Source organism: Halichondria panicea, chromosome 3 (genome assembly GCF_963675165.1).
Source record: "Halichondria panicea chromosome 3, odHalPani1.1, whole genome shotgun sequence".
NCBI lineage: Eukaryota > Metazoa > Porifera > Demospongiae > Suberitida > Halichondriidae > Halichondria > Halichondria panicea.
The window spans coordinates 6,110,632-6,122,958 of record NC_087379.1 but is presented as its reverse complement, the minus strand read 5'-3'; the positions used below and the strand labels follow the sequence as shown (position 1 = coordinate 6,122,958).

Sequence of the window (12,327 nt, the reverse complement as noted above, 5' to 3'; positions counted from 1 at the left end):
TGCACATATCATCATCACAACAATATGAACGTCAATCAATAATTATCAAATACACATGTACACTTTAGGATATATCAGTAGAAAATTAAACCACAAAATAAAGAGTCATCAAAAATTTGAGTTCAAGAGGCTACCAAAATGGGCACCATCCAATATAGCATTGACACAGGTTCTCGTGGCTGGTGGCTTGCTCTATGAGCAGCTGCACTTGCTTGTCCACGTCCAGGGTGCTCTCATGTTGAAAGTCGTTACCTGGACAAGAGAATGATGAAATTATGACAAAATTCAATCTGGGTAACTGCACTCAAGTCTAATTTTCATGTTTAGAACACAGATACGTACAGCCTGAGACTGACATACCGGTTAGCTTTTGCTTGACTCTCTGAGTGATGGCCACTGCTCTCTTGTTCAGCTCCTCTGGTTGGTAGCCTTGAGAGTCTTGTCTCTGACCTGACCTGCTTGGAGAGAGGCCTGTGCGTGTGTGTGTGCGTGTGTGTGTGTGGTGGAATAGGGTGGTATACATGTACAAAGGTAAGGGTATGTACATGCATGTATGATTTTGGGGGGGGACTCGGTTCGTAAGGTAGTCGGTTTGTAAGGTAGTATAATTACTTCAAGTGCTTACAAGTAGCTATAGTATAATTATGCATGGTTGTACGTATACCAACATCACACTCACCATTCTCCTGCCCTCTTGTTTTCCTTCTTGCTTCGTTTGTCTTTGATGAAGTTTCTGTATATATAATCAATATCGCAAGGAGCACATGAAATATAATAAGGCATGTAATTCTACAGTGGGACTACACCATAATTATTGTATATCATTACAGCCTTTTTGCTGAGTGTATACTATAAGTGATAACTAGAGTTAATTAGGAACTCTTGGTGATAAACAATCAGCAATGAATACCTATTGCATCACCCACCACCTACTTTTACTTGAAGCACCTTGGTGCGCGCTGATGCCTCAGCCTCGGTGAAGGTGTCAAAGCAACATAACGTACTATTGCTAATAGCTCCTTATATCATGATAAACATTTTTGCATTAATTTATTTTACTGCAGGCAGAATCCAGGAAAACTCCAAGAGTGGGTAATGATCGACCATGATTGTTGTTAAAAACGATTGATGCCAAAAGTCAAAGTCTAAAATTATAGTGGGCATCAGCAGAGCCTTGCAGCCACCAATAGCTAGCTAGCGTCTCTGGTGCAGAGCTAACTACTAAGTAGAGTAGCAACACTCTAGACATGTTCCTTTATGTAAACACTCCACAATCCTGAATATCTAAATATCCAGCAGTTAATTACAAACCCTTGCACACACGTACCCACCATGGACCTCGGCTAGTCCGGGCTCAGATAATTATGATATTCAGCAAAAGATTCATGAAGAGCACTAATACTTCATTTGCTAACAAACACAGCTAATTAACTAATTTTGCTACCCAACGTGCACTACTGCTTGTATAGTACACGCATAAGTTAAACGTTACTGAGCCACACACCATATCCCCCTCTCCCATTACCCTAAGCCAGAGAGCACCAAGCCATGCATGCACAGGAAGAATGAGCAGGAGTGTATGTTTTTTTTAATTATAGTACAATGCTGAGTGTATAAGTACCATGCAGCAATGATGAATATTGTTACACTGTTGCATCACACACCTACTTTTACTTTATATAACATGAGAAAAGTCAGCTAGGATCACTGAAATGTTACCATGAAGCTAGCTACCATCTTCACCACTGTCACTTTACTGACAGTTCTCTCTTGTCTACCTAACAACCTGGCCACCTGCCATAACAAGATACATCCCATTGAAATAACACGAAACGAAAATCCGATTTCGAAACCAGAAGCTCCTCTAGAATTGATTGAAGACAACAAGAAGCTGAATGTTCTCATACTAACTCTGGAAGCATCAGGCCATACATATGTACCACTAGCTCTAGCAGAGGAACTAATAAGAAGGGGTCACAAGGTCACCTTCTCCACTTCCGGTAACAAGTCACAGGAAGCTGTAGAGAAAGTTGGAGTCGCTTTCAAAAGCAATGGACCTGGGAACAACATGGTTGAAAAAATACAGAAGCAAAAAGACCAGACCATCACAACATTTTTAATTAAAATGATTCCAGAAATGAGTAGAGTTTTTGCATTGGAAATGAATCAATTCACAGACATGATCTTAGCTGAAACCAAAGCTGGAACTAAATGGGACATTATAATGAGCACAGATTTCTTAATGACCCTTCTACCCTGCCTTGCAGCTCATCTGAATATCCCAGCTATTATGCTTGGCACTACAATGCAAATCTATCCTCACACCTACCCCGCCTGGCCCTGGCCTAGTTCAATAACAGGGGGAACAAATGACGACATGACAATCCTGCGAAGATTCGGACATGCTATTGAACGAATATTGGCACCAATACTCTTCTCGTTCCTGTTTTATAGGCCAGCAACGTTTTCAATTGCAAGGGTCTGTCCTGAGTTGACCACGGCTCAAATAGTCAATGCCCCAGCTGTGTACATACCTAATATTGTACCGACAGTTATTGGATTCGAGTTCCCACGAACAATGACCCCCCTCACACACTATGTAGGACCAGTGCAAAGTGAGCACCCAGCGTCTTTGTCACCAGAGCTAGAGACATGGCTTGCAAATAAGAAAGAAAAAGGTGTAGTTTACATCAGTATGGGCTCACTGATGAGTGTCACGAAGGAAATGGCAGAAGCACTGATTGAAGGCATACAGAGAACTAACTATAGTGTAGTATGGGCTATGAGAAAGAATCAAGATTTCCAACTAAATATCGACCCAGAACAATTTTATATATCGAAGTGGCTTCCCCAGTTAGCAGTGTTAAGACACACAGCTACAAGATTGGCAATACTGCACGGAGGGGCTAATGGTGTTCACGAGAGCCTAAACAGTGGAGTACCTGTAATAGTACTGCCTAAAATGGTTGAACAGATCGGAAATGCAGGTCGAGTGCATCACCATCAATTGGGTATACATCTGAACCAGCAAGGACTCACAGCAGAGCAGGTGTACCAGAGCATAGTAGAAATAGACTCTGGAGATTATCGAGAGAATGTAAGGAAACTTCAGAAGGTGTTCCGAGCAGCTGGAGGAGCCAAGAGAGCAGCTGATCTGGTGGAGTTCTACTCAGAGGTTGGCTACGATCATCTCATCCCAGCCTATGCCAAGTACAACTGGAGCTGGGTGCAGTACTACAATGCTGATGTGTACGCTCTACTGATGGTGTGTGCACTAGTCACTGTCTACATAGACTATAAGATATTAAAGTGTCTCTACTCTAGGTGCTGCAAGTCAAAGAAACAGAAAAGTGATTAACTATTCAACAGAACTGATCGTAGATACAATTTGGCAAATGATGTTTTATTTGACTGAGTGATAATTATATACTGGGACTGAAAAACATTAGCAAAAAAAATTTGGCAACCCTCACCTTATTGATTTGATAAACTTTATTCGTTGGCAAAGTTGCCTGCTATACGGTACAGCAGGAGTACGCAACTACTATACACACCAAAGCAACTACTACATACACACCATATAAATAGTACGTTGTTCGTCTCTCTACGTTACAAACACTTGTAGTAATATACACCGTGTGCATGCATGGGTTGACATGACCATGTAAAGCTAAGGCAGGCAGGCTACAATCAGATGTGCTTGCGCAATACATGTAAATAACCACACTGTTTTGAGTGTGGTTGTAGAGCCTCTTAAAATGTGGGCGTTTTACAAGCATAGTATGACAGAGCCAGAGGCTCACACAATATGATACTGTATATAGCGGGAATTTTCGGGAGGTGCATTTTTTGAGGGCATGCAGAGCAATTAACGAGCAAACTCCCACACAGCAGTATTTCACATGCAAAGCTCTTGGTGGGTGTGGTTTTCCTGCATGGTATTGAACCACGAATATAAACCCACAAACAATTATTCTGAGGACTCTCGAGCCAAATAGTGAAAATTTGCACCTGAAAAAATTTCCCGCTATATGGTACTCAGCCAATTATGCTATTGAAAGAGCACTATAACACCTTATTTGCTAACAAACACAGCTATTAAGATGAGCTATATGTTTTCTATACCCAACATGCACTCCCGCTTCTAGTATACATGCACATAACAGACATTGTACCTATACAGTTACTGACACACACACCATATCTCTCTTCTCCCATTGTGTTGGCCCCATTCTAACGGAGAGCCCCAAGCCCACAGAGCACCAAGCCATGCACCAGCAAAATTAAGTTTGCCTATCAGAGCATACACAATAGGATGCATACGGGTGCCTTTAATTTTAGTACCAATTATCAAATGCTGTGATGAACACTTAGTATTGTTAACACTGTTGCATATCACACCTATACTTTACTTTTTGAAAGTCAGCTATATATAGGATCACTGAAATGAAGCTAGCTACCATCTTCACCACTGTCACTTTACTGACATTTCTCTCTTGTCTACCTAACAATCTGGCCACCTGCCACACATTAACTAACAAGATTCAAAATTTACATCCCATTGAAATAACACGAAACGAAAATCCGATTTTGAAACCAGAGGCTCCAGAATTGATCGAAGACCGTAAGAAGCTGAATGTTCTCATACTAACTCTGGAAGCACCAGGCCATATATACGTACCACTAGCTCTAGCAGAGGAACTAATAAGAAGGGGTCACAAGGTCACCATCTCCACTTCCGGTAACAAGTCCCAAGAAGCTGTAGAGAAAGTTGGAGTCGCTTTCAAAAGCAATGGACCTGGGAACAACATGGTTGAAAAAATACAGAAGCAAAAAGACCAGACCATCACAACATTTTTAATTAAAATGATTCCAGAAATGAGTAGAGTTTTTGCATTGGAAATGAATCAATTCACAGACATGATCTTAGCTGAAACCAAAGCTGGAACTAAATGGGACATTATAATGAGCACAGATTTCTTAATGACCCTTCTACCCTGCCTTGCAGCTCATCTGAATATCCCAGCTATTATGCTTGGCACTACAATGCAAATGTACCCTCACACCTACCCCGCCTGGCCCTGGCCTAGTTCAATGACAGGGGGAACAAATGACGACATGACGTTCCTGCGAAGATTCGGACATGCTATTGAACGAATAGTGGCACCAACACTCTTCTCGTTCCTGTTTTATTCACCAGCAAAATCAACAATTGCAAAGGTCTGTCCTGAGTTGACCACGGCTCAAATAGTCAATGCCCCAGCTGTGTACATACCTAATATTGTACCGACAGTTATTGGATTCGAGTTCCCACGAACAATGACCCCCCTCACACACTATGTAGGACCAGTGCAAAGCGAATATCCAGCATCTTTGTCACCAGAATTAGAGGCATGGCTTGCAAATAAGAGTGTAGTTTACATCAGTATGGGGTCATTGCTGAGTGTCACGAAGGAAATGGCAGAAGCACTGATTGAAGGCATACAGAGAACTAACTATAGTGTGGTGTGGGCTATGAGAAAGAGTCAAGATTTCCAACTAAATATCGACCCAGAACAATTTTATATATCAAAGTGGCTTCCCCAGTTAGCAGTGTTAAGACACACAGCTACAAGATTGGCAATACTGCACGGAGGGGCTAATGGTGTTCACGAGAGCCTAAACAGTGGAGTACCTGTAATAGTACTGCCTAAAATGGTTGAACAGATCGGAAATGCAGGTCGAGTGCATCACCATCAATTGGGTATACATCTGAACAAGCAAGGACTCACTGCAGAGCAGGTGTACCAGAGCATCGTGGAGATAGACTCTGGAGATTATCGAGAGAATGTAAGGAAGCTTCAGAAGGTGTTCCGAGCAGCTGGAGGAGCCAAGAGAGCAGCTGATCTGGTGGAGTTCTACTCAGAGGTTGGCTACGATCATCTCATCCCAGCCTATGCCAAGTACAACTGGAACTGGGTGCAGTACTACAATGCTGATGTGTACACTCTACTGTTGGTGTGTGCACTAGTCACTGTCTACATAGACTATAAGATATTGAAGTGCCTCTACTCTAGGTGCTGCAAGTCAAAGAAACAGAAAATTGAATAAATTTGCAGTCACCATGTGTTAACCAATCGTTTCACCTAGATATGTACATGTACGATCATTGTGGTATAATATTATATACAGTTGAGGTCAATATAAAGTTAGTCAGTAATACGTTTGAAGCATTTCCGTTTTGAAACCGTATTGCCATACCATTGTGATAGGAAAAAACGGTGTTGCGTTTTTGCGGTTGCGTTTTATAGAAGAGAACAGCACACAAAGCGTGTACAGTGCTACTGTCTATTATAGTAATGTTATTCATAATTATTATCAACCTCACATGTTAGCATAATTATGATGTTATTCATTATTAACTGGTCACATGTCCTTCTATCACAAGGCCACAAGCATGGATCTAACAATCTATACACTGCTGCTAAGCCTTGTCTGCATGTGCAACACCCCTGTACATGCTAGTAATGGAGTCTATCAATCTCCAAGCTGGAATGACAGTCCGAGAAAGTTAAAGATTCTAATCCTAACCGTGCCAGGCTCTGGACATACTGCAATACCTCTCGCACTTGGAGAGGAACTTGTTCGACGTGGGCATGAAGTAACACTGGTTTGCTCAGAGAATAAACTGGCAGCACCAGCAGAGAAGGTGGGCGTTAACTACAAGAACAGTGGATCTATGAAGAAACAGTACAGAAAGTTTTCTGAGTTAGCTGAAATAATTCAAACTGGTGGCAACATTTCAACTCACTTTCAATTAATGCTTACACTAAGAAGACTGATAATTGAAGAAACAGATCATTTCATAGACGTCATCCAAGAACAAATACTGTCAGGGACAAAATGGGATGTAGCATTGAGCACAGATTTTTTGGAGTCTTTCCTACCCTGTGTTGGAGAAATGCTACAAATTCCCGTCGTTTCTTTGCGAACCACATTTCAACATTTCCCCCACACTTTCCCACCATGGCCCTGGGCTAGTTTAATCACTGGGAGCAATACAGACGACATGACATTCGGACAAAGACTTGGAAATACTTTAGAAAGAACGATCCTACCACATTTATTGTCATACATATTCACTTCACCAATCAGTGATAAGATTGACATGTACTGTCCTGCTCAAGCCAATCATAACTCACTACAGTTATCTAGCATAACATTTCCAGAGATAGTGCCTACAGTTATAGGAATCGAATTCCCACGGACTATATCGCCCCTCTCCCATTACGTTGGCCCTATTCTAACACAGAACCCCACGCCATGCAAAGACACTTTGGAGAGTTGGCTTAACAGCAAAGAAGATAAAAGTGTCATATACATTAGCATGGGGTCAGTGACTCTAGTCACAAAAGAGCTAGCTAAAGCTTTCATTGGAGGGATAAAGAAAACTAACTATAGTGTTCTATGGGCAATAAAGAAAACTGAAAACTTTGAACTAGACATCGATCCTGAGAGATTTTTTACCGGCGACTGGCTTCCACAAATGTCGGTGCTGAAATACAAAGCTATAAGCTTGGCTATCATGCATGGAGGAGGGAATGGTGTTCATGAGAGCCTACACAGTGGAGTGCCTTTGATTCTGGTACCAGGAATGCCTGAACAGACTGGAAATGCACGTCGAGTGCACCACCATCGACTGGGTATACATCTGAACAAGCAAGGACTCACAGCAGAGCAGGTGTACCAGAGCATAGTGGAAATAGACTATGGAGATTATCGAGAGAATGTGAGGAAGCTTCAGAAGGTGTTCCGAGCAGCTGGAGGAGCCAAAAGAGCAGCTGATCTGGTGGAGTTCTACTCAGAGGTTGGCTACGATCATCTCATCCCAGCCTATGCCAAGTACAACTGGAGCTGGGTGCAGTACTACAATGCTGATGTGTACGCTCTACTGTTGGTGTGTGCACTAGTCACTCTCTACATAGACTATAAGATATTGAAGTACGTCTACTCTAGGTGCTGCAAGTCAAATAAACAGAAAAGTGACTAGCTATCGATTATGTATTATTATATAACTAAAAGTGATGCAGAGTAATTATGTTTACACGGTGTGATGAAAAATACCTGCAATGATACACGTATACAGCTACAAAGCTTAGACCAGTGCCACAATTAAAATTTAACAGCACCAGATAAGAAATCTCTGCAGTGCACATCTAATTAAAAATATCATACCATGCAATATCCTGTGTAAGGTCACCTTAGCAAAAAACAAAAAATTGCATATACTTGCAACCTTGTAGCTATCATCAGAGCATTAGCATTCTATAGCGAAAAGAATGACATTATTAAGAGCTATAGCTATAGCAATCATTTTCTGTGTGTTCTCCAATTTCCTGCTGAGAGCAGAAAGTATTAAAGAAGCTACCAACTCTCAACCGTCGTCTCAATGGAATGACAGTCCGAGAAAGCTAAACGTACTTATGCTCACAGTCATGGCCTCAGGGCATACGGCAGTTCCTCTAGCACTAGGTGAAGAGTTGGCTAAGAGGGGCCACCATGTGACACTGTGTATGGCCGGAAACAAGTATCAAACTGCAGCTGAGACGGTTGGAATAGCATTCAAGAGCAATGGACCATCACACGACTTCACACAGTATGGACAACAATCTCAGACGCACGGTGGAATTGGATCAGACTTAACAACATTACTAGGTTTAAAACGAGGAATTGGAATCGAAACTGAAAACTACTTAAGAATGTTTGAAGAAGGTCATCTTGGGAGGGATTGGGACATCGTCATTGCTACCGACTTTATTTCATCACTACTTCCGTGTTTAAGTGAATATCTAAATGTCCCAGCGCTGCTAACCCACACTTCATTACAGACCCACACTCACACGTATCCATCGTGGCCCTGGGCTAGTCTCAGCATAAAAACAAACACAGACGATATAACATTCAGCCAAAGATTTGTTCATGCAATTGAAAGAGCACTTGAACCACATTTGCTAACATATGTTTTCACCCCAACTAATCGAGACAAGCTATATGCTTTTTGCCCACAACAAGCCAGAACTGATTTAATCACAGCTCCTAGTACGCGTATACCAGACATTGTACCCAGTGTTATTGGAGTGGAGTACCCACGAACTATATCCCCCCTCTCCCATTACGTTGGGCCCATTCTAACAGAGCATCCCTCGCCATGCACAGACAAACTGGAGAGTTGGCTTAACAACAAAGAAGATAAAAGTGTTATCTACATTAGTATGGGGTCAGTGACTCTAGTCACAAAAGAGCTAGCTAAAGCTTTCATTGGTGGGATAAAGAAAACTAACTACAGTGTTCTATGGGCTATGAAGAAAACTGAACATTTTGAGCTAGACATTGATCCTGAGAGATTTTTCACCGGCGACTGGCTTCCACAGTTGTCAGTGTTAAGACACAGAGCTACAAGTTTGGCTATCATGCATGGAGGAGCGAATGGTGTTCACGAGAGCCTACACAGTGGAGTGCCTTTGATTCTGGTACCAGGAATGATTGAACAGAATGCTAACGCAGGTCGAGTGCACCACCATCGACTGGGTATACATCTGAACAAGCAAGGACTCACAGCAGAACAGGTGTACCAGAGCATAATGGAGATCGACTCTGGAGATTATCGAAAGAATGTGAGAAAGCTTCAGAAGGTGTTCCGAGCAGCTGGAGGAGCCAAGAGAGCAGCTGATCTGGTGGAGTTCTACTCAGAGGTTGGCTACGATCATCTCATCCCAGCCTATGCCAAGTACAACTGGAACTGGGTGCAGTACTACAATGCTGATGTGTACACTCTACTGTTGGTGTGTGCACTAGTTACTCTCTACATAGACTATAAGATATTGAAGTGCCTCTACTCTAGGTGCTGCAAGTCAAAGAAGCAAAAAAATGAGTAATTTGCATTTACCAATGTGTACACAACTACACGTATATGCTAACCACAATAATTACATTTTTTTAATTATTAGTTGGTCACATGACATTCTATCACAAAGCCACAAGCATGGATCTAGTTATCTATACACTGTTGATAAGCCTTGCCTGTATGTACAACACCCCTGTACTTGTGCATGCTAGTAATGGAGTCTATCAATCTCCAAACTGGAATGACAGCCCGAGAAAGTTAAAGATTCTAATCCTGACCGTGCCAGGCTCTGGACACACTGCAATACCTCTCGCACTTGGAGAGGAACTTGTTCGACGTGGGCATGAAGTAACACTGGTTAACTCAGAGAGTAAACTGGCAGCACCAGCAGAGAAGGTGGGCGTTAACTACAAGAACAGTGGATCTATGAAGATACAGTACAAAGAGTTTTCCGAGATAGGTGAACAACTTCAAACTGGTGGCAACATTTCAACTCACTTTCAATTTATCCCTACACTAAGAAGACTGATAATTGAAGAAACAGATCATTTCATAGACGTCATCCAAGAACAAATTATGTCAGGAACAAAATGGGATGTAGCATTGAGTACAGATTTTTTAGAGTCTTTCCTACCCTGTGTTGGAGAAATGCTACAAATTCCGGTCATTTCTTTGCGAACCACATTTCAAAATTTCCCTCACACTTTCCCACCATGGCCCTGGGCTAGTTTAATCACTGGGAGCAATACAGACGATATGACATTCGGAAAAAGAATTGGAAGTACTTTGGAAAGAGCAATCCTACCATATTTATTGTCATACATATTTACCTCATCAATCAGTGACACGATCGACACGTACTGTCCTGCTCTAGCCAATCAAAACTTAGCACAATTATTTAGTGTAACATTGCCAGAGATAGTGCCTACAGTTATAGGAATCGAACACCCAAGAACCCTCTCCACCCTCTCCCATTACGTTGGCCCCATTCTAACAGAGAACCCCACGCCATGCACAGGCAAGCTGGAGAGTTGGCTTAACAGCAAAAACGATAAAAGTGTCATATACATTAGTATGGGGTCAGTGACTCTAGTCACAAAGGAGCTAGCTAAAGCTTTCATTGGAGGGATAAAGAAAACTAACTACAGTGTTCTATGGGCTATGAAGAAAACTGAACATTTTGAGCTAGACATTGATCCTGAGAGATTTTTTACCAATGAGTGGCTTCCACAAATGTCGGTGTTGAGACACAGAGCTATAAGTTTGGTTATCATGCATGGAGGAGCGAATGGTGTTCACGAGAGCCTACACAGTGGAGTGCCTTTGATTCTGGTACCAGGAATGGTTGAACAGATTGGAAATGCAGGTCGAGTGCACCACCATCGATTGGGTATACATCTGAACAAGCAAGGACTCACAGCAGAGCAGGTGTACCAGAGCATCGTGGAAATAGACTCTGGAGATTATCGAGAGAATGTGAGGAAGCTTCAGAAGGTGTTCCGAGCAGCTGGAGGAGCCAAGAGAGCAGCTGATCTGGTGGAGTTCTACTCAGAGGTTGGCTACGATCATCTCATCCCAGCCTATGCCAAGTACAACTGGAACTGGGTGCAGTACTACAATGCTGATGTGTACGCTCTACTGATGGCTATTCTATTGCTGACTATCTATTGCTGGTATAAAATGATTAAATGTTTATGCAACAGATGCTGTAGACCAAAGAAACAGAAATCTGACTGACTCTACATGTACTTGTATTAAACACATGTTTTAGGATAACCATCAATTATAACAAGTCAAATTTGATATCATAACTCTATTTATACTACTCAGATACAGTATATACTGTGTACTATCTGTGTATCCTGTTTAGCGTAACTATTGAAGTACGTAGTATAGAACATGCCGTACTATGTACTATCTGTGTATCCTGTTTAGCATAATTATTGAAGTACGTACGTAGTATAGAACATGCCGTACTATGTACTATCTGTGTATCCTGTTTAGCATAATTATTGAAGTACGTACGTAGTATAGAACATGCCGTACTATGTACTACATGCCTTGCGACATTGGCGAGTGCTCATGGCATTGCAAAATATGATTGCAAATACCTACATGTATACCGGTGCTTGTATGATAATTATCCATCTAATCGCAAAGTTCGAAAGCTAAATGTCAAAAGTTTAATAGCAAAGTGCTAAGTATTCGGCTGATTTTGCTCATTCGCAAGGTTTTTCACTCGCAAAACATCGTAGTTCTATGGTACATGCATACACACAACACTATATCATTCAAAGTACGCAAGGCTATTTCAAAGTGGCATCTGATGAGAATATCACACTGTACCTCTTTCATGATTATTTGATTACATGTGGTTAATTTAAGCTCTGTTTTATTATGGTTACAGAAAATACAATCTTGAGACCAGACCGAGGTCACAATGC

The 12,327-nt window shown here is 41.7% G+C and overlaps 5 protein-coding genes across 5 annotated transcripts in view; 4 read left to right on the top strand and 1 right to left on the bottom strand.

Annotated features, from left to right (window-relative positions):
- LOC135332846 (NDP-glycosyltransferase YjiC-like) overlaps window positions 1–6,158 on the top strand; it is a 29,407-nt gene extending 23,249 nt beyond the window's left edge. Inside the window, exons 2-3 of the mRNA XM_064527759.1 lie at window positions 1,677–1,794; window positions 4,521–6,158. Coding sequence (XP_064383829.1) covers window positions 1,721–1,794; window positions 4,521–6,090 — 1,644 coding nt within the window. The 5' untranslated portion in view covers window positions 1,677–1,720 and the 3' untranslated portion in view covers window positions 6,091–6,158. The remainder of the gene's footprint in view (window positions 1–1,676; window positions 1,795–4,520) is intronic.
- Window positions 26–12,327, bottom strand: part of LOC135332829 (serine/threonine-protein kinase mTOR-like) — a 41,588-nt gene continuing 29,286 nt past the window's right edge. Inside the window, exons 45-47 of the mRNA XM_064527744.1 lie at window positions 680–733; window positions 361–471; window positions 26–252 (exon numbers count right to left, since the gene is read on the bottom strand). Of these exons, the coding sequence (XP_064383814.1) occupies window positions 131–252; window positions 361–471; window positions 680–733 (287 nt within the window). The 3' untranslated portion in view covers window positions 26–130. The remainder of the gene's footprint in view (window positions 253–360; window positions 472–679; window positions 734–12,327) is intronic.
- LOC135332848 (NDP-glycosyltransferase YjiC-like) lies at window positions 6,398–8,088 on the top strand. Its single transcript, XM_064527761.1, has one exon. The coding sequence runs from the start codon at window positions 6,410–6,412 to the stop codon at window positions 8,027–8,029; it is 1,620 nt and encodes a 539-aa protein (XP_064383831.1). The 5' UTR covers window positions 6,398–6,409; the 3' UTR covers window positions 8,030–8,088.
- On the top strand, window positions 8,277–9,928 carry LOC135332849 (NDP-glycosyltransferase YjiC-like). The gene has a single exon (XM_064527762.1). The coding sequence runs from the start codon at window positions 8,319–8,321 to the stop codon at window positions 9,912–9,914; it is 1,596 nt and encodes a 531-aa protein (XP_064383832.1). The 5' UTR covers window positions 8,277–8,318; the 3' UTR covers window positions 9,915–9,928.
- Window positions 9,978–11,699, top strand: LOC135332847 (NDP-glycosyltransferase YjiC-like). The gene has a single exon (XM_064527760.1). The coding sequence runs from the start codon at window positions 9,995–9,997 to the stop codon at window positions 11,618–11,620; it is 1,626 nt and encodes a 541-aa protein (XP_064383830.1). The 5' UTR covers window positions 9,978–9,994; the 3' UTR covers window positions 11,621–11,699.

Bases quoted from the DNA above. Each gene is read 5' to 3' on its own strand.
- LOC135332848 (XM_064527761.1), top strand. From the start codon at position 6,410: ATGTCCTTCTATCACAAGGCCACAAGCATGGATCTAACAATCTATACA.
- LOC135332849 (XM_064527762.1), top strand. From the start codon at position 8,319: ATGACATTATTAAGAGCTATAGCTATAGCAATCATTTTCTGTGTGTTC.
- LOC135332847 (XM_064527760.1), top strand. From the start codon at position 9,995: ATGACATTCTATCACAAAGCCACAAGCATGGATCTAGTTATCTATACA.